This window comes from Dromiciops gliroides, chromosome 1 (assembly GCF_019393635.1).
Source record: "Dromiciops gliroides isolate mDroGli1 chromosome 1, mDroGli1.pri, whole genome shotgun sequence".
Lineage (NCBI taxonomy): Eukaryota > Metazoa > Chordata > Mammalia > Microbiotheria > Microbiotheriidae > Dromiciops > Dromiciops gliroides.
Genome location: NC_057861.1, coordinates 181,534,964 through 181,557,498, shown reverse-complemented (window position 1 = coordinate 181,557,498; position 22,535 = coordinate 181,534,964). Strand labels below are relative to the sequence as shown.

The 22,535-nt window shown below is 38.4% G+C and overlaps 1 protein-coding gene across 8 annotated transcripts in view; it reads right to left on the bottom strand.

Annotated features, from left to right (window-relative positions):
* KDM1B (lysine demethylase 1B) overlaps window positions 1–22,535 on the bottom strand; it is a 55,015-nt gene that overhangs the window by 9,741 nt on the left and 22,739 nt on the right. For 7 of the 8 annotated variants that reach the window (XM_043980647.1, XM_043980663.1, XM_043980649.1 and 4 more), the window contains 6 exons: window positions 21,771–21,908; window positions 20,080–20,251; window positions 16,121–16,248; window positions 13,601–13,732; window positions 13,208–13,282; window positions 2,121–2,237 (listed from right to left, as the gene is read on the bottom strand). In XM_043980647.1, the coding sequence (XP_043836582.1) occupies window positions 2,121–2,237; window positions 13,208–13,282; window positions 13,601–13,732; window positions 16,121–16,248; window positions 20,080–20,251; window positions 21,771–21,908 (762 nt within the window). The remainder of the gene's footprint in view (window positions 1–2,120; window positions 2,238–13,207; window positions 13,283–13,600; window positions 13,733–16,120; window positions 16,249–20,079; window positions 20,252–21,770; window positions 21,909–22,535) is intronic. The other variant, XM_043980668.1, reaches the window with a different exon arrangement.

Below are 22,535 nucleotides of genomic sequence, written 5' to 3'. Positions count from 1 at the left end.
ATCAATTCACTATCCCACTCTCCACAGTGGCTCTTCAAGACTTTTTTTAATCCCTCTTCATACTCCCATGTTTCCATTGCCCATACTCTCTCTACTGGGATCCTTGCCTCATATTTCACAGAAAAAAAACTAAAGCCACTGGCCATGAGCTCCTTCTCCCTTCTTCCTCATCTCCTATCACTCTGGTACCTTCTGCCATTCTCGCTTCCTTTACCTTGGGTTCACATGATCAAGTGGTTTTACTCCTTACCAAGACTAATCCCTCCACTTGTTCAAGTGATCCCATTCCATCCTATCTCCTCCAACAGAGTACTACCACCCTCATGTTATCCCCACTCTAGCACCTATTTTTGATCTCTCCCTCTCTACTAGCTCATCTCCTTTTACCTAAAAACATGCTCGTGTCTTCCCCATTCTGAAAAAAAACCTAGCAGTGGCATTGCTGGATCAAAGCGTATGCACCGTTCTATATCCCTTTGGGCATAGTTCCAAATGGCCCTCCAGAATGGTTGGATCAATTCACAACACCACCAACAGTGAATTAGCATCCCATATCTAACTTGCTGCCAAGGCATGTCAATTTCACCTTTGCAACTTCCCTCAAATACCGCCCCCCCCCCCCCCAACACTGCCAGCACTCTGGTGCAGGCTCTCATCACCTCAGGCCTGGACACCTGCTGGTGGGTCTGCCTGCTTCAGTTTCTCCCCACTATAACCCATTCTTCATTCAGCCACCAGAGTGATTTTGGCTCCCTGTTGCCTCCAGGATCAAATGCACAATCCTCTGTTTGGCATCCAAAGCCCTTCACAACCCACCCCACTCCTCTCCAGTCTTTTTGCACCCTGCTTCTCATCATGTACTTTTCAGTCCATGACCCTGGCCTTCTGGCTATTCCACAAACAAGATATTCTATCTCTTGGCTCTGGGCATTTTCTCTGGCAGCCCCCCATTCCTAAAACGCTCTCCTGCTTCAACTTTGCCTACTGGATTCCCTGGCTTCTTTTAAGTCCCAACAAAAATCCCATCTTTTTCTGGAAGTCTTTCCTAACCCCTCTTAATTCTAGTACCTCCCCCTCTTAATTATTTCCTATTTATCCTATATATAGCTTGCTTTGTATAAATCTATTTGCATGCTGTTTTCCCCATTAGAGTTCTCTAGGAGTCCAAAGTAAGTTCCCTGAGGGCAAGGAATGTCTTTTGTCTCTTTCTATAATCCTAGCACTTAACACAGTGCCTGGAATACAGTGTGTGTCAAGATAATCATTTGCCAAAGTTTATTTTGCAGTTTGATTTGGACTCAACTTGGAGTGATTACTGCAAAGAAGTAAATAAAGGGCTCTTCTTAACGAATGCTGCTTCTAAATTTTAAAACTTATGAGAGAGTACACATGTTGTTCTTTTTACTAGTTCTGCTACATTAACATACACATAAGATACTAGATCCTGTTTTCATTGTGTAGTTCCATCATGGAAAAACCTGTTTGCTCTTGACACATAGTGGGCTCACCCAGAGACCTGACTCCAACAGCTGCTAAACACCTTGTGCTCTGAATCTGTGTTCATACTAATCCAACATCCAATGGCTCTCTTTTGGGAACCACTCCAGTAGGTACCTTCTTGCCTGACCGTTAACTATTTTATAATTCACAGTGGGACAGCGAGGTGGCACAGTGAATAGAGCACTGGCCTGAAGTTGGAAGGACCTGAGATCAAATCTCACCTCAGACACTTGCTGTGTGATCCTGGGCAAGTCATTTAACCCCAATTGCCTTAAACATCTGGGGCTATCCCCAGTCATCCTGATATATACCTTGCCACTGGACCCAGATGGCTCTGGAGAAGAGAGTGAGGTTGGTGACCTTGCACAGCCCTGCCTCACTTAAAATCAATTCACTGCAAGTCATGACATCACCCCAATGTCACTGTTCTCTTCAAGAACGAAGTACAAACAACAACATAATTCACAGTGCCTTCCCCAAGCCCCCTGCCCTCCAGGAATGCATCCAAGAAGAATGAGGACAAGCCTGTAGAGATCTAGAATACACTAGAACATCTCACAAACCAACTACTTACTACTGATTCTTTAATTCCAAAGGCTGACCAAAGTCATCTAAATTACCTTTTCAATGATTCCTGCTCCTAAACTGTTGATAGCTTTTATTTTCCTCTCCGGCAATGGTGGATTAAACTGAATAGCACCTTTCTGGAGCAAGGACAAAGGTACTGTGACTAAGACCTGTGGAAAACAAAACAATGAACAAATAAATGACCAAAGAATATAAAGAGGCAATCTGCTAAGTTATCAATAACCATGAGAAAAATATGTTCTGAATAACTAATAATTAGAGAAATTAAAATTAATGTCACTCTACCTCATACTCAATTATATTAACAATTATGACAAAATAAGAAAATTATAAAAAAAGAAAATGATCAATGCTAGCCTGAAGGGAAACAAGCATATAAATGCATTATGTCATTGTGTAGAGAAATCTGAAACTTTTCCACCAAAGTTAGTAAACTCTGCATAAGTATGGATCTAGCAATACCACTATCATACTCCAAAGAGATTTAAAAAAAAAAAAAAAAGGAGGGGCAGCTGGGTAGCACAGTGGATAGAGCACCAGCCCTGGAGTCAGGACCTGAGTTCAAATCTAGGTGCAGACACTTGACACATAATAGCTGTGTGACCCTGGGCAAGTCACTTAATCCCAGTTGCCTCACCCCCACCCCCCAAAAAGAGGAAAAGAACCTATATGTACAAATATATTTAAAGAATAGCTCTCTCTCTCTCTTTTTTTTTTTTTGGTAGTAGCAAAGAACTGGGAACTAGGAGGTGCCCATCAATTGAGGATTGACTGAACAAATTATGATATATCAATATAATAGAGTATTACTGTACCATGAGAAATGATGAAGGGGATGGTTTCAGATAAGCTTGAAAAGGTTTAGATAAACTGATGCAGAGTAAAGTGAGCAAAACTGGGAGAAAAAATTATAATAACAATAACACTGTGAAAACAACTTTGAAGACATTAAGAACTCTTATTAATAAAATGACCATCTAAGATTTCAGAAGACTCATGATGAAACATGCTACTGTTAAACACAAGTCACAATTCCACAAAACATGGGTAGGAACTTGATTTATTACAAGAGAAAGGCACGTACATGTAGGAACTCCTTATACCAAGGAGCCCAATATAGACCAAGCCTTGGATATTTATGGAGTAAGACAAAAAGGGGAGATCTCATGGGAGGAGTGGAGGGCAATCTCTTCCCAAAAGGGAGTGGGGCATGGGAGGAGAAAGGGACCAGAAGGAAAGGGGGAGTGAAAGGGAGCAGGAGGACTTGGGGAACATCAGACCATGGAGGGAAGATGTTCTACTTATCTAAAAGGGTTTCAGCTGCACAAACAGTTTCAGTCTGGGCAGACTAGCCAGAACCAGCCTTGTATCTGACTTGGGTTCAAGGGCACTGAAAGCTTACTAGAGGTCAGTTTTGAAAGATCGCTCTCATGCTAGTTTAAGGGAGCTTCATCTCTGGGAAATAGGGCAACTCAAGAAAATAAGTTCAAGGAGCCCCTCCACACTATTACCTATTGTCACAGATATACTCAGAATACAGAATAAGGAAACATATGTAACATGCATATATGTCTACATATATAGACATATATGCATATACATGTATGTAAATACCCTAATGTGTACAGACATATGCACATATACATACATATATTTAGACACGGACGTTGCAGTCATTTGTTTTGCTTCACTAGGCATATTTATTTAAAAGTTTTTGTTTTTCTTGGAGGGGGGTTCCCCCCCAGTGGTGAAGAGTTGGGTGGATGGGAGAGAAAACTGATTTTTCTTTACTGAAAAGAATAAAATGTAATTTAAAAAAACCCAACGATACACATATGGCAGATGAGTAACACAAATGCTCTAATAAGTTTATAACCAGATTTAAAACACTTTCATGATTTCAGAATCAGAAGAGGGAAAAGAAAAAAGCCAAAGCATAGTATAAGGGTATAACATACTAGCATATTATTTCTTCCACTGAAATTTATTATTAAATAAAATCAACAAGTATTGTGGAATTGGTTCAAATATGAGCCATATCCCCCTCCATCCTCAAGTCTGACTCATAAAGCTTATTACTATAATTTAAAACTGCTACTGTTTTTCAGAGGATGCTCCCCCACCTTTACCCATACCGTGTGTGTGTGTGTGTGTGTGTGTGTGTGTGTGTGTGTGTGTGTGTGTGTGTAAAAAATACACATTTCTGAAATCTTTGAAGTGGTCTATATTCAGACCAATGCAGTATTTACTGAATACTTACTATTACCCAGACAATGTGAGGGATACAAGAGCTTAACAATTACTAATACAAGAAACAAGTAAAGAATAAGGAAATAGTAAACTGGGTGATAATGATTATGTAAAATAAGAATTCTGAGAAGGAAAATCAGTGTGGGCTGGAGGACCTAGAACAGGCTTTGTGGAATAAGAAGGGTTTGAGTTGGACCCTGAAGGACAGACAGTGCTTTTGACAGGCCCATAGGAAAAGTACTGCAGGCAACCGAACATCATGAAGAAAATTTTTCAGATTGGCAACTCTCAGCAACAATTTTGACAGAAATGGAATGTATATTGGAGAATACTCTAAAGTGTGTGGAAAAAGTACTCCTAGAAATGAGTACAGCACCAATAATTACACAGACCCTATTAATGTCTTAACTAGGTATGTGAAAATCTGAAAACACACTTAAAAGTCAGATACTTCCAAAGTAAAAATCAAATCCAATACTTTTAAAACCAAAGGAAGGAAAAATACAAATTACCCCATCGAGGAGGGAAAAGAGGTAGGGAAAGTGCTTAAAGCCTGATGTCTTGAATCTGGTCTTGTTTTCTTGATAGCAGAAAAGTTTTCGGAAACACAAGCAACTGACCCTCAAAAGGCACACGCATGAGGCTAGGTTCCAGCAGAAGCAACAAGCACGGATATAGCTATCTGCTGAAGATGTGACTTTGGTACATCAAATATAAGTTGGAAAACTGTTTGCCTATAGTTATTTTCCTGGATTGACAATGGGGAAAGGCTTTATCCCATAAACTATGGCTTGTATTAGCTCCCCCAAAACTCAACAATTGCTTTATGATAAAATCTAGATAGGCAGCTTTGCCCAGTGTAGCTCCTGAGGCTGTGCCCCAGTTCTGCCAACTTACTATGTGACCTTGGACAAATCATTTTACCCTCTATGCCCTTGGCGTCTTCATCTGCAAGATGAGAGAATTCAACTAAATGATCACTAAGGTCCCTTCCATTCTAAGTTACACAATCTGGGTATTGCCTTAACTACTAAAAATCCCAATGCTAAAGTGTCTACCACCCTGCCATGAATTTACCATCAAGGCAATTCACTTGGGAGGGTGGGGTGGGGAGAGAGTACAATAAATATAGCAATTCCATGGTAGCATATGATGTACTGAAAACCAAAAGAGCAAATAGATTATTCTATGCTCTATGAGTTTGTGCCTTACCATCTCAACCATATTAGGTCCACTAGAGCAGGGCTTCTGAAACATTTTCCACTCATGACCCTTTCTGCCTGAGAAATTGTTATGCAACCCTAAGTATATAAGTATATACAATAGTTAAACATAACTTTTTTTTTACTGTTGCCAAATTTTTCGTGACCCCCATATTCAGTTATATGTCCCCATATGTGACCCACAGTTTAAGAAGCTAGGCACTAAAAGGTCTATGTTTCTATATCAATACGTTTAATAATTAATAGGTTTAAATACCTTTTTCAATGAGGACTGAAGTAGTCAATAAATTAAATCTCAAAAAACGAATTGAAAACATCCATTTATAGCAAATACCTTGATAAGCCAGAATGTACATGGTACAAGGTATTTCTCCTTAACTGATTTTTCTAGTTAATTCAAAATTAGACACTTGAGCAGCCTTGTAACTGTTTATTAATTTTAGGACAACACATTCCAGATGCTGTTCAGTCATTTTTCAGTCATATCCAATTCTTTGTGACCCCATTTGGGGTTTTCTTGGCAAAGATACTAGAGTGGTTTGCCATTTCCTTCTCCAGCTCATTTTACAGATGAGGAAACTGAGGCAAACAGAATTAAATGATTTGCCCAGGATCACACAGTAAATGTCTGAGACCAGATCTGAACTCAGGAAGATGAGGCTTCCTGACTCCAGGCCCAGACCAATATGTGCTGCACCACCATTCCAAACAGTCATTCTCAAATAGAGTTACTAGGAAGAAAAACAAAGAGAGAATCTCATTTTGCTGCAATGTAGCATTATAACAAGCATTTTTACTTCTACCGTAGCTAAGTGACAGCTATCTCTAGTCAAAGGGCAGGTGGGTCAGCTTTATAGAAAGGAAGGGTAAGGGACTCAAGGACTCCCTCTTCATTCTTCAGTTTATTGAGGAGAAAAGAACTTTTTAAACAGTAACTAAAAAGGATATGAAAAGGAATTCTGAGCTTGTAAGAAGGCTGGAAAATGAGAAAGGAAAGCACAACAGAATACCTGAAGCCAAGTAACAGATGAGGTTCATCAAAAGAGAAGGAAGGAGGAGCAGCAGCTGTTTTTCTCCAAGAAATTATAATATGGAGCCCCTGATGCTGTGAAGTTAAGAGAATATCCAATAAGAATCCAAGGGAGCTTGTTCAATCCCAGCTAAAAAATGCTGGTGTAGCGTCAGGCTGACCTGATAACAAAGAGACCTGCTGCCCTCTTAGCCCATGTAGCCCAGGTGAAGATCAGCAGGGCCAAACTGAAAGGGGCACTGTTAGCCAAGTATACTACAGGCTGCCTGGAAAAAGGAAAAGGATGAAGAATTGTAGAGAAACACCCCAACTTTGGCATGAAGATATGATATAGGCAGCAATGGTGGACTTGGGTTTAAATCGTGACTACTACCTACTACCTATGAAATATTAAGCTAATTATGGATTAAGCCAGTGGTCCCCAAAGTGGGTTGTACAAAATGGTTCACTGGGAGGCCAGAAAAAAAAAATTAGAATTTCTATTTCTATTTAATTTTTTTCTAAAAAATAATTAAACCTTAGTAATATTTAATATATGAATCATTAGTGGGGCCCTCATTCTATGTCAGGCAGTCATATGTCACATATGGTATACAAGATATCTTGAAGGAAGATTAAGAATTTTATAACTCAGGTTGACAGCAGCACCCTCATAAATTCAATTGATTTCAAATTCTTTGTGACACGTTGCTGTTTCCATTTACCCAATTAGGTACATTTATGGATTGTGTGGTCTGGTTTTAACCAAACTAGCACCAACAAAATGGACAAATGACTTTAAAAGAATCCTGAAAAGAAACTTCAGATTTACAATATTATTTAGCACATGAATTAAAACACAAGACAAAGGAACAAGACAATTCCAAAGTGGACATCTCTGTTCCTGTTAAGAACTCTTCACCAGTCACATTGCAGGGTAAAAACAATAATACTCTAACTAGATACAACAAGAAGCAAGTCAATAAATATTTATTAAGCACTTACTATAAGCCAGACACTGTACTAAGCACTGGGGTACAAAAAGAGGCAAAAGATCAGGCCTGCCCTCAAGGAGCTCACAATCCAATAGAAGTCAGAGGTAAAAACCACAAGATTCTTGAGATTATTTGAAATATGGGTTTACATCCACTATCACCTTTGAACCTCATCCTAAGTGTATGGTAATTAGTTAGTGTTAGAATAAAAGATATCAAAATTAGGAAGACATTTTTTTATTTTATTTTATTTTTTTGTGGGGCAATGGGGGTTAAGTGACTTGCCCAGGGTCACAGAGCTAGTAAGTGTCAAGTGTCTGAGGCCGCATTTGAACTCAGGTCCTCCTGAATCCAGGGCCAGTGCTTTATCCACTGTACCACCTAGCTGCCCCAGAAGACATTTTAAAAATAAGCTTTTTGTTGTTATATAAATGTATCACCTATAAAAACTTTCATACCTGAACATTTTAAAAACTTGGAAATGAACTTTTCTAACCTATTAAAAAATCTTCCATGCAGTTTCACTGGGTTTTGAACCCAAATGTCAAAAATACAAAAATACAGGGCAGCTAGGTGGCACAGTGGATAAAGTACTGGTCCTGGATTCAGGAGGACCTGAGTTCAAATCTAGCCTCAGACTCTGGGCAAGTCACTTAACCCTCATTGCCCAGCAAAAATAAATAAATAAATGAATGAATGAATGAATGAATGAATGAATGAAAAATGCATTTAGTACAATGGTACACACTTGTAATCTATCCTACTGGGGAAAATTGAGGCTAGTGGTCCACTTGAGTTTGAGAGTTCTGGGCTATGGTAGGCTTAAAACCAATTTGGCAACTGTACTAATTCCAGCCCCAAAATGATGAATTCCCAGATGGTATAGGGGCCTCCTAGGCTGCCCAAGAGGTAGTGAACTGGCTCAGGTCAAAAACAAAGCAGATCAAAGCTTCTGTTCAATCAGCCTGTAAGGCTTATAGGTAACTGTACTTCTACACCACAAGAGATTAAAAAAAGAAAAAAAAAGAAATGTGTGTATGTGTATAAGTAAATGTGATGTCTCCTGATTAGTTTCAAGAACAATTGACTGACACTAGAAAAGGGAAGATGGAAATTTACTAACTATACTTCAGCAAAAACCTTTGCATAATTTGTATGAGGCTAAAAAGTGAGTACTATGATTTGGTAAGTACCGTCAATGATACGCTGTTCCATTTCAATCTATGTGTCTTTGTGAGACCAAGAATCAAAATAAATGGATGTTGGAACTAGGTGTTCAACTCATACATCACCAATGCCTTAAATAAGGATTTTTCAAAATTAATTTAGCAGATTCAATCACATTGCTCTTCCAATATTAATTTTAGTGAAAGCAAAAAAAGTTTTTATGAAAAATAAAAATTTATTTAAAATATTTTCTGTATTTCACTCTTCAAATTTTATTTTGCGTGTGTTATATGTATTTATCATTAGCATAGTAGTACATGTATATGATTGACAAATGTACACATACTGGAGTGTGTATTCAATTATTTTTTTACCAATGGATGTTATTTTTAAAAAAAGTGTAGACACCACTAGACAAGATGAGAAAGAGAGCTCTTGGCTCCCCTAAATGAATTTCTGTCCTCAGGCCCAGATGAAACGCATCCCAAAGTACTGTAAAAACTGGTCGATATTGTTCACCAGCCAGTCACTGACCTCTGAAAGACCTTTGAGAAGGAAAGAAGCAATACAAGTTTGAAGAAGGGCAAATGTTGCCTCAATTTATTAAAAAGGAAGGGAATAGGGGGCGGCTAGGTGGCACAGTGGATAAAGCACCGGCCCTGGATTCAGGAGTACCTGAGTTCAAATCCGGCCTCAGACACTTGACACTTACTAGCTGTGTGACCCTGGGCAAGTCACTTAACCCCCATTGCCCCGCAAAAAAAAAAAAAAAAGGGAAGGGAATAGAGTCTTTAAACTATAGGTCAGTAAGTCTGACAGATTCTTGGAAAACTTGAGCACAAAAAGTCAGTACAGCTGCATAAGAAAAAGTTTTGCCAAACTAAGTTTGTTCTCCTTTTGACAAGAATACTTGAATGATAGGTCAGGGCCATAGCAGAGATAGATGTATAATTTTAAAAGTTCAAAAGATATGATTTTTGGGTAGTCTTTTTAAAAATTAATTCATTTATTTATGTGTTTTTGCAAGGTAATGAGAGTTACGTGACTTGCTCAGGGTCACAGAGCTAGTAAGTGTCAAGTGTCTGAGGCCAGATTTGAACTCAGGTGCTCCTGAATCCAGGGCTGGTGCTTTATCCACTGCACAACCTAGCTGCCCCTGTAATTAGTCATTTTATTAATAATGCCACACCAGCCCTGGAGTCAGGAGGACCTGAGTTCAAATCTGGCCTCAGACACTTGACACTTACTAGCTGTGTGACCCTGGACAAGTCACTTAACCCCAACTGCCTCACCCAAACACACACACACACACACACACACACACACACACACACACACACACACAAATAGTGCCAGCATTTTAATTAAAAGGAGGTCATTGGTGCACTCAAATGCCAAAGACAAGCATGGCAGCAGGCTCATGGTTTATATGCCCCTGGAAGAGCCTATTCCTGAAAGTGGCAATCAACTCTGGTTAATAATTAATGAGAATGAACATGGTAATGAGGGGCTGAACCTATTCTTTGATTACCTCAATTACTTCTAATTTATCCCCCAGCCTTGGGCAATCTATTCAAAAAATTTATATCCCAGACCCAAGCCTAAACTAGTTGGGTGGAGTGGCAATATCCAGAATAAGGGAAATGTTAATCCTATCTTCCATTAGCCTTGTCCTTGAAAGACTGGACTCTGAAAGAGGACAAGAAAAAAGCTGGGGTCTCCCCATTTTTTTTTTTGTGGGGCAATGGGGGGTTAAGTGACTTGCCCAGGGTCACACAGCTAGTAAGTGTCAAGTGTCTGAGGCTGGCTTTGAACTCAGTTACTCCTGAATCCAGGGCCGGTGCTTTATTCACTGCACCACCTAGCCGACCCCTCCCCAATTTTAATAATTGTCTATTAACATGAGAGAAATAATCATTTATCTCATAGAGTTTACCTAGATTTAAGCAAAACATCTGGCAAGTCTCTCATGCTATTCTTATGGAAAGGACAGAAATATATGGAGTAACCAACAATGCCATTAGCTGTTGAAAGTAATTATTAATAGTTCAATGTTAACTTGAAAGGAGGACTCAAGAGGAGGCCCCAAGGATGTGAATAAAGGCATAGATTCAATTCAATAATTGTTTATTAAACACCTACTATGTACCATACACTGTGTTATGTGTTAGGGATACGAGGCAAAACTAACACAGTCCCTTATACCTCCAGGAGCTTGCATTTCATAAGAGCTGGTATACTTATCCAATTGGTAGATGTCACAAAACTGAAAGGAGCTTCTGAGAGGGGAGATAATAGTAAAGATTCCAAAAGGTCTTGGAGAGCTGGAATGCTGGGCCCAGTCAAATAAGATTAAAATTAAAAGGGCTAAGTGCAAAGTCTTATATTTGGGTTCCCAAAATCAATTGTATAAGGATAAGATGAGAAGGTGTAGCTAGGTAGGAGTTTGTCTGAAAAGTTATCTGGAGATTTTAGCAGACTGTGAGCTCAGCTAAGAAATCAAGTCTGATCTAAGGCTTCATTTTGTTTGTTCGTTTGTTTGTTTGTTTTTAGTGAGGCAATGGGGGTTAAGTGACTTGCCCAGGATCACACAGCTAGTAAGTGTCAAGTGTCTGAGGCCGGATTTGAACCCAGGTACTCCTGACTCCAGGGCCGGTGCTCTATCCACTGTGCCATCTAGCTGCCCTGAAGTGGAAACATTTTTCCTGAAATAACAATCTGGAGGTAGCAGGGTAAAGGGAGGTAGAGGGGGGAAATGATCATTGTCTTTATATAGTGGGAAGACTGCCACATGACTTGTTCTGCTTGGCTCTGGGGGTGGTAGATGGGGTGGATATAGGACCTGAAAGCTACAGAGAAGCAAATTTAGGATCAATATAAATGAAAACTTCGTAATAATCAGAGCCATACAAAAAGGAAGTGGGCTACCTTATGAGGTAGTGCTACCCCCCAATGGAGGGAGGGAGACCTTTAGATGAATGTTTGTCAGGTGTTCTTATTTAGGTATGGATTGGACTAGCTGGCCCCTGAGACCTAATCTATTTTAAAGGACATTGTCTATGTAAGGCATTTTCATAGGAATGGGGGCCAAAAAGTCAAAAGAAAAAAGTCCCTGTCCTCAAGGCTCAGGGGGAAAGGGAGATGGGGACAACAATTTAGTTAGAATACATGTAAACCGATGTGTATACAAATAATTCCAGCAGGAACACAAGAATAATAACTAGGAAGATCAGAGAGGGATTCCGACAAGAAAATGGCACCTGAACTCACCCCAGAAGGGAAGAAAGGAGATTATAAGAGACAGAGCTGAGGAGGAAGTACATTCCAGAAGCAGATGGAAAGGCATGAAGAGAGCAGTTTCCATGACAATGCGCAGTTTGCTATTCCAACCAAGATGAATCTCTCCTGGATAATTGAGGACTTTATCATGTTTCAGGGTGATCGTTCTTAACATGAACTGAACTATGACACCAAGTACTGGAGGCTGTGCAAGGGACTGGACTAAATCTGCATTTCGCCAAGCCTATGGCAGATCCCAGAAATGGCTTTCTAGACTAAATTCCTGACAGAAGCTTGTTGTCTTTTTGATGCTTTCATCAAAATGTGCAATGTAGCCTTGCCCCCCAAAATTCCTGAAGACTACAGTTATCTAGAATGTAAAACAAAAGCCATTAAAAATAACTGCCACGTAACCAGGCACCTTTAAGGGCTAGGCATAGATCCAGCCACTTTGGAAAGCAATCTGTAATTATGCAAGAAAAAGACCCACAAAAATATTCAGAGCAGCTCTATCAGCAAAAAGTTGGAAAGGAACTGTAAGCCCAACAAGTGGGAAATAGCTGAAGAAACTATAGCACATCAATGAAATGGAATAAATATTATGGGGTGGTAAAGAACAACAAATATGAAGAGCTTAAAGAAATGAAGACGCATACAAAGTAATGCACAATCAAAAAAAACAAAAGTAAACCAATATCACAGATAATGATCACAACTATATGAATGAACACGACTTTTTTTGGGGGGGTGGGACAATGAGAGTTAAGTGACTTGCCCAGAGTCATACAGCTAGTAAATGTCAAGTGTCTGAGGCCGGATTTGAACTCAGGGCCTCCTGAATCCAGGGCCAGTGCTTTATCCACTGCGCCACCTAGCTGCCCCTAAACACGACTTTAAATCTGAGGTCTGCACCTCTGATACCATCGGCATGTGGAAACATTGATATTAGCTTATTAAAATTATAACTCACACCCTTCCTTTCTTTTACCATATAGTAAATTATTAATGTGTAATGTTGTAGAGACTATTCATCACAATCATTCTCATGTTATTTTAATTTGTTTTTAGGAATCAGCTCTAAGCTTGTTGGGGTTTATGTATACTGTCACCAAAAAAGTATCCAAAAAAACCTGTGCCCCTGAAAAAACCCAATGGTAATGATAGAGAAAAAGAAAATGAAGCAAAGCATTAGTTACCTTTTGTGCTGCCCAAACTGTGCCATCTATGGTAGTGACTTGGACGTCTTCCCCAGAATAGTCAATGGTCCGAACCTATTCAAAAGAAACAATTATGCAAAGACAAATCACTGGGCCCTGAGATATGCAAAGATCTTTTAAAGAAATGAAACCCAATTACTTTAGAGTAGCTGCAGGTACCCAATTAGGAAGGGTAATGATACTAGCCACAGCCTAACAGAATGTATACAAAATACTTCCATGGAAAAACATGTCAAACAGGGCTCAATACCCACATGCATGCACTGTGAAAACAATTAAGTTCTCTATGACCTCCCAATCACCTAAACTGTACCTGCCCTGGAAACAAATTAAACTCAACCACCAAAGTAATCTACTTTTGCTAATACTCACTGGAAATTTAAGTCGAATGTCCAGTCCTTCAGCTAGCTTCTCAATTATTACAGAATACCCTGGAGTCAGAAGTGTGTGATCACCAGCAAACTGAGCAAAGAACTCATTGTGGTCCCATGAGCGAGCAGACACCTGTGGAACAGTAGGTGAGGCAATAAACACATATGACTATGTGAGCCAATGCAGCCACAACTGGCAGGTCCTGAAGGGAATTCATGATGGGGAAACACGTAAAGCAATATAGGGCTATCAAGATCCCATGTAGACTAACACAAAAGTGGACAGGGTAGGTTACAAGCCCATAAAGATTTTCATATCCTTGATTCTATTCTGAGAACTCTGTGCTTTTTATATTTTAAAGGTCATAGGTCACATATGCATAAGCTAACATTCAAAAGAAATAAAAGATATATTCAAATCACTAGACACATCTACTTCATCTGTGCCCTTAAATGTTGTGATAAAAATCAATCTATAGGGGCAGCTAGGTGGCGCAGTGGATAGAGCACTGGCCCTGGATTCAGGAGGACCCGAGTTCAAATGTGGCCTCAGACACATGACACTTACTAGCTGTGTGGCCCTGGGCAAGTCATTTAACCCCGCAAAAAACAAAAACAAAAACAATCTATACTGGCTTTGGCCTTTTCAGAGTTTGATCCTGGCCTTACATTAAGAACTTGTTCCTGGGTAAACAGGGAATTTAAGAGCTAATCTGAATCTAGTGAGACTCAAATACAAAATGTATCTAGTCTTTGCCTCAAGCTCACATCCAACTCAGGTCAAAACGAGTATGAAATTACAAAGTGGGATTATCTCAATCACAATGTTTAAAGTGGACAGAAGAGGAGAAAATAAAACTAATAAAGTAGATGGAGTTCATAATTAGGGTAGATGACATCTTGGGTCTGTTCCAAGTGCTATGATTCTACTAAAGCAACATGTCATTAATAGTTGTTGTTTGTCCTTCATTCTCCAAAAGGACCATGACATCAAGGTGATGTCATGACTTGCACTGAATTGGATTTAAGTGAGGGAGGCCTGTACAAGGTCACCAACCTCACTCTCTCCCCCAGAGCCATCTGGGTCCAGTGGGCAAGGTATACATCACACAAGTGGAGATGGCCCTGCATGTTATTTAAGGTAATTGGGGTTAAGTGACTTGCTCAGGATCACACAGCTAGTGTCTGAGGTGAGATTTGAACTCAGGTCCTCCCAACTTGAGGGCCAGTGCCACCTAGCATTAAGAGAACTGATATTCAATCTGCAGGTTTTGAATAATAACATTCTATTCAAGTTAATAATTTTAGTATTGCACTCTAGGTCTTAGCAACAAGTACAACTAAAACATAGTATACTACATTTTGTTTTAAATTATAAAAGTATTTTATTATTTTCCAGTTACATGTAGAGATAGTTTTCAACATTTGTTTTTATAAGATTTCTAGTTTCGAATTTTTCTCCTTCCCTCCCCCCCTCCCTAAGACAGCAAGTAATCTGATATAGGTTATATATGTACAATCACATTAAACAAATTTCTGCATTAGTCTTGCTTTGAAAGAAGATTCAGAACAAAAAGGAAAAACCTCAAAAAAGAAAAACAACAGCACCAAAAACAAAAGAAATAGTATGGTTCAATCTGCATCCATATTACACAGTTCTTTTTTTTCTGGATTTGGAGAGTATTTTCCATGATGAGTCCTTTGGAACTATCTTGTATTGCTGAAAAGAATCAAGTCTATCACAGTTGATCAGCACATAATGTTGTTGATACTGTGTACAATGTTCTCCTGGTTCTGCTCATCTCACTCATCATCAGTTCATGCAAGTCCTTCCAGGTTTCTCTGAAATCTGTCTGCTCATAGTTTCTTACAGCACAATAGTATTCTATTATATTCATATACCACAAGTTGTTCAGCCATTCCCCAATTGATGGGCAACCCCTCAATTTCCAATTCCTTGCCACCACAGTATACTACAGTTTACATATATGGATCAGTCCAAAAATAATGAATGATTTCTTTAAAAAATAAGATTAAAATCAAAATAGCATAACTTTCAAATGTATTAATTCTTCTGGAAGGTGTCAAGTACTTTGTATAGTTAACTCATACATAGAAAGTATGTAAATCTGGCCTCAGACAGTTACTGACTATGTGACCCCAGGCAAGTCACTTAACCCTGTTTGCCTCAGTTTCCTCATCTTAAAATGAACTGGAGAAGGAAATGGCAAACCATTCTAGCGTCTTTGCCAAGAAAACCCCAGATTGGGTCATGAAGAGTCAAACACAACTGAAAACAACTGAACAACAACAAAAATTTGATCTTGAGTTCATGTTGATTCAAGTTTATAAAAAGGAAAATCCAATTGGGGGGGGGGGGAGTAGGAAAGGGAAGGGCTAGGCCTATGATTTTATTGATGAAAAAGTTCCAAATGAGTCATTGAACTATTTCTACCAAAGCAGATTATCCATACTACCTCTTTTTTTGACCAACTCCCACTTTTTACAAACCCAAGCCCACCTGATTAAGATTGCTGCCACATGCATATTCCAAGTTGCTGAGATGGAACTGAAGCACTTGTTCCTCTAGCTCATTGAACTGGATGCCAGATTCCTGAATGAAGGCCTTATAGATTTCCTGGATCTTTTCTGTAAAGGGAGATATCAGGACAAAAGAACTTTTAAATTTTGTTAGCCAATTCCTCAGGTTCCCCTCCTGACTGAATGGGGACACATTTAACTCTACAAAAGGGGAAAATAGGGTCTTTAGAAAGTACATATATAACAAGTTTTCATTTCCTGAGATGGGAAAGATAATCTTTTGCTAAAAATTTGAATTCCAAATTCTCTTCCTCCCTACCCCCTCTGTGAGAAGGCAAGCACTTTGATTTCAATTATACAGGTGAGGTTATGCCAAACATATTTCCTTATTCACCATATTGCCAAAGAAAACACAAACAAAATATAACAAGGAAAAAAAAGAAAGTAAAAAAAGTATACTTCAATCTGCATTCACAGTTCATCAGTTCTCTCTCTAAAGGAATATAGGATTTTTTTTTTTATCATGGGTCCTTTGGAACTGTTGTAGATCATTATACTGATTAAAGTAGCTAAGTCCTTCAAACTATATCATCCTTACAATATTGTTACTGTGTATAATGTTTTCCTGGATCTGCTCACTTCACTTTGCATCAATTCACAGAAATCTTCCCAGGTTTTTCTGACATCACCCCTTCCTCGTTTCTTTTTTTTCCTAATAAAAGTATTTTATTTTTTTCCAGTTACACGTAAAAGTAGTTCTCAACATTTGTTTATACAAGCTTTCCAATTTCAGATTTTTTCTCCCTCCCTCCCCTCCCTCCCCTCTCCCCTAGACAGCAGGTAATCTGACATAGGTTTTATACACACACACACACACACACACACACACATAACATCAAATGTATTTCTGCATTAGTCATATTATAAGAGAAGAATCAGAGCAATGAGGAAAAACCTCAAAATAGAAAAACAACAGCACCAAAAGCAAAAGAAATAGTATGGTTCAATCAGCATCTATACTCCACAGTTTTGTTTTTTTTCTGGATTTGGAGATCCCCTTCCATCATGGGTCCCCTGGAACTCTTCTGTGCCATTGCATTGGTGAGAAGAATCTAACACATTAAGTTGATGATACTGTGTACAATGTTCTTCTGGTTCTGCTCATCTCACTCATCATCAGTTCATGAAAGTCCTTCCAGGTTTCTCTGAACTCCTCCTGCTCATTGTTTCTTACAGCACAATAGAATTCCATTACATTCATATACCACAATTTGTTCAGCCATTCCCCAATTGATGGGCAACCCCTCAATTTCCAATTCCTTGCCACCACAAAAAGAGCAGCTATAAATATTTTTGTACATGTGGGTCCTTTTCCCTTTTCCATGATCTCTTTGGGAAAAAGACCAAAAAGTGGTATTGCTGGGTCAAAGGGTATATACATACAGCTATATAGCCCTTTGGGCATAATTCCAGATTGCTCTCCAGAATGGTTGGACCACCAACCATTAGTGTTCCACCACCAACAATGTTTTAGTGTTCCAATTTTCCCACAGCTTCTCCAACATTCATTATTTTCCTTTTTTGTCATATTAGCCAATCTGATAGGTGTCAGGTGGTACCTCAGAGTTGTTTTAATTTGCATCTCTCTAATCAACAGTAATTTAGAACATTTTTTCATATGGCAATAGATAGCTTTGATTTCTTCATCAGAAAACTGCCTGTTCATATCCTTTGACCATTTCTCAATTGGGGAATGACCTGGATTCATATAAATTTTATTTAGTTCCCTATATATTTTAGAAATGAGAGACCTTTATCAGAAGTACTGGCCATAAAAATTGTTTCCCAGCTTTCTGCATCCCTTCTCATTTTGGATGCATTGCTTCTGTTTGTACAAAACCTTTTTTAATTTAATGTAATCAAAATCATCCATTTTGCATTTCATAATATTCTCTATCTCTTATTTGGTCACAAACTGTTCTCCTTTCCAAAGATCTGAAAGGTAGACTATTCCTTCCTCTCCTAATTTACCTACGGTATCACCTCTTATGTCTAAATCATGTACCCATTTTGACCTTATTTTAGTATAAGGTGTCTTACACATCTTAATGTTGGTCTATGTCTAATTTCTGCCATACTATCTTCCAGTTTTCCCAGTAGTTTTTGTCAAATACTGAATTCCTATCCCAGAAGCTGGAGTCTTTGGGTTTATGAAACACTGCACTACTAATGTCATTTGCTACTGTGTCTCCTGTGCCTAGCCTATTCCATTGATCCTCCACTCTATTTCTTAGCCAGTCAGTACCAGATAGTTTTGATGACTGCCACTTTATAGTAAAGCTCCACATTTGGTACAGCTAACCCACCTTCCTGTGCATTTTTTTTTTCATTATTTCCCTTGATATTCTTGACTTTTTGTTTTTCCAGATGAATTTTGTCCCTTCCTCATTTCTTACAGCACAATAGTATATTCCATCATAATCATATACAACAACTTATTCAGCCATTTCCCAATTGATGGGCATCCTCTCAATTTCTAATCCTTTGCCACTACAAAGAGTTGCTTTAAATATATTTGGACATATAGGTCCTTTCCCCTTTTCTTTGATCTCTTTGGGATGCAGAACTAGTAGTGGCGTTAATGGGTCAAAGGGTATACATAGTTTCATAGTCCTTTGGACCTAGTTCCAAATAGTTCTCCAGAATGGTTGGAACAGTTCACAGCTTCACCAACAGTGCTTTAATGTACCTATTTTTTCACATCCCCCTTTCAGCATTTGTCATTTTCCTTTTCTGTCATATTAGCCAATTTCTAAGTTTTTTGTTTGTTTGTTTTGTGAGGCAATTGGGGTTAAGTGACTTGCCCAGGGTCACACAGCTAGTAAATGTTAAGTGTCTGAGGCTGGATTTGAACTCAGGTACTCCTGAATCCAGGGCCGGTGCTTTATCCACTGTGCCATCTAGCTTCCCCAATTTCTAAGTATTTTTAAAGTTCAGGGACAGATAATTCATTCTTTTTTTTTTTTTTTAGTGAGGCAATTGGGGTTAAGTGACTTGCCCAGGGTCACACAGCTAGTAAGTGTTAAGTGTCTGAGGCCGGATTTGAACTCAGGTCCTCCTGACTCCAGGGCCGGTGCTCTATCCACTGCGCCACCTAGCTGCCCCCAGATAATTCATTCTTAACCATCCCACTCAAAGTATTCTCTCTTTCCTCAAATTTTCCTTTAGCTCTTATTTTTGTTCTTGTATTCTGGTTGATATACTGCTCATTTATATTCATGTTCTATTCTCTAATAAACTGTAAAATCCCTGGGACCAGAAACATCTTTTTTTTCCCCCCATTTTCCTATCTCCAGTGTCTCATACCATACTTTACAAGAACTTGGCACTTAATGACAGCCTTTTGAATTTGATTTCAATTTCAAATATAGTACTGAAATTTAAGACAAGATTACTGAATCAACCATGAAGGAAAGTTTTTGTCTGTCAAAATGATAATGTTGTGCATTCTTTTTTTTTTTTTTTTTTTAGTGAGGCAATTGGGGTTAAGTGACTTGCCCAGGGTCACACAGCTAGTAAGTGTTAAGTGTCTGAGGCTGGATTTGAACTCAGGTACTCCTGACTCCAGGGCCGGTGCTCTATCCACTGCGCCACCTAGCTGTCCCTTGATGAATGATAATGTGCTGTACTGGGTATGCAAAGACAAAAATTAAATAACCCCTGCTCTCAGGAAGTTTACATTTCATTTGGAAAAACATCTGTAAAAATAAGTAAATATAAAATATACGGTCATTTATAAGGATTAACATTCATAAAAGTTTCAGATTCTTAGATAAAAGATGTTAATATCCAATACCATTTATATACCATCATCAAAGAAAGAGACTCAAGCTTGCTATTATAAAAACTGGGTATCGAGAAGACCAAACTCCTTCATACCTCCTAGAGGAACATCTTGTAGCTGAGTCTTATCTTTCCTCCACTCAGCAACAACATCCAAAATGGCATTAAAGTGGAAATCCATTCGCTTATCAATAGTGGGGTCAGTGATTCTTCCACTTTCCTGGATCAAGTCACATCTTTCTCTAAGTTTGTGCATTTGGATGCCAAGCTTCAAAACAATGAGAATGAAAAAAATGGACATTTTTCTTGGAAAAAAAAAATATTTTCTTAAATCATCACAAACCCCCCTCCAAAAAATCCTAACATCCCAACACTCTTTATGACAAATTAAAAGAACTCCTAGTTCTACAGCTTCTACTTAGAGCTGGTAAGTCTCTGTTAAGAATTGTTTTAATTTATTCTTTTATAAAACTAAAAGTCACACAGATAATGCCCTCAAAACAAATGACAGCTAAATGGCAGTATTTACTTAGAAGGCTCAAAAAGGTAAAAAATATTTTAAAGTCCATATTCAAAGGTCTCAGATAATTAATCAGGGGCTTCTGGTGAAGTGAACTTGAGTGTTCAATGTACATGGTTCTCTCATCCTGCACAATCGAGTCACAACTGGTGTAGACTTCGACACTCAGGGTTACATTCACCCACCAGGGCATGACACACCAATCAGAAAAGAAGTGTAAAAACTTCCTATTGTATACTGTTGAGATCATCAAAGTGCTTTTGAATTCCTCTATCTATATGATTGTATGATGAATGACTTTTATGCTGTTATTATCCCAACATGAGAAGGAATAGCCAAAAATTGTCAGGTTGTGGAAAATACTTAAGAAATATGGTACAGTTGTATAATGGAATGAGTATAGCTTGGGAATCAGGAGAACTGTTTTTTCCACTAATAGGTTGACTACCAGCAAATCATTTAACCCCTGTAGTTCTGTTTCTTGTTCTATAAAATGAGGTTGAATCAGATACTGAGGTTCTTTTAAATTCAAGCAGTCCATTGGACTATGAAAAATTTTTGTAAATAACTTTAGGTTCAAAGTACAGCATCACACTTTCTAAGGCTCCTTAATGGGTTACATTTACATTATGCTTTAGGATTTACAAAGTGCTTTATGTACAAAATACCATTTGATCCTTATAACAACCCTATGTTTATGCTGTTACTATCCCCTTAGTTTACAGATAAAGAAACAAGCTGAGGTTGTGTCTTGCCAAGGGTCAAACAGCTAAGAAATGTCTAAAGTGGAGTACAAACTAAGATCTTCCTGGCTCCAAGTCCAATGCTCTGGTTACCGTACTATGCTGTTTAATCAATATTTATTGATACTGAATCAATTTTCTCTCACTACCTTTACATTCTACACTTTCCTATTTTCTCTCTCTCTTTCTCCGGACCTCATTTTCTCACCTTCTCTCTCTCATCCTTCCCTCTCAAATATACATAAACACAACTCAAGTTCAAAGTTAACAGATTAATAAATATTTAAGGAGATATTATTCTTTATAGCTCTTCAAAAAATTGGGTGCAGCCTTGAAAGATAGTAAAGACCTTGAAAAATAAAAAGTTCTTAAAGGTTTGTCCATTTAGGAAAGTATTACAAATACTCTTTTTTTTAGGAGATTAAAAAAAATTAAGTATTTTAGTTGTCAAAATTTGCTTCTACATAATGGAAAATAAATATTCTTTCCCTTAGTTATAGTATAGCTCTCTTAGAGAAACCCACTTGCTCACACATTAGGGCTATAGGGTTGTTTATACAGCCATTAACAATCTGAGCTCCTCTTCCAACCGTAACTCCTTTAAAGGATTTATCATCCCAGACTCGTCCACCAATCCTGTCTTTGGCTTCCAGGACGATCACCTGCATAGACACAGAATTCAGGAAGCAAAAAATGATGAGGTATAACTGTTGCTGCAGTCTGACCCTCTCCCTGTGCTCCCTGCCCCAGCCTCCCTCATTATACATGGGTTCCAAAGCTGAAGGTAAATAAATCTGGTAATGTTGCTCATCATTCAGCATTTTGTTGTCTTTGGAAAAGAAAGGACCTGAAAAAGAAAGCAGTTTCAACTAATTTTTAAAAAAATATCCCAAGGGGGCAGCTAGGTGGCACAGTAGATAAAGTATTCAAGAGGACCTGAGTTCAAATCCAACCTCAGACACTTGACACTAGCTATGTGACCCTGGGCAAGTCACTTAACCCTCATTGCCCTTGCTCAAAAAATTAAATTAAATTAAAATCCTGTTTCTGGTCCTGAGTAACCAAAAAAAGCCTGAAACAAATCATTCAACTACTCATTGTTTCAGTTTTCCCCCAATGATATAAAGAAATATCCCTTTAAATTAATTCCTAGGCATAGTATGAAGGTCAACAAGAGGAAAAATCGAACGAATTTCAAGGGCCTCTCAAAACACTACCTTTTATTCATATATACCATTATTAAAGCTTATTTTTTCAAGATACAATTTTCCCAATAGAATGTTAACTAA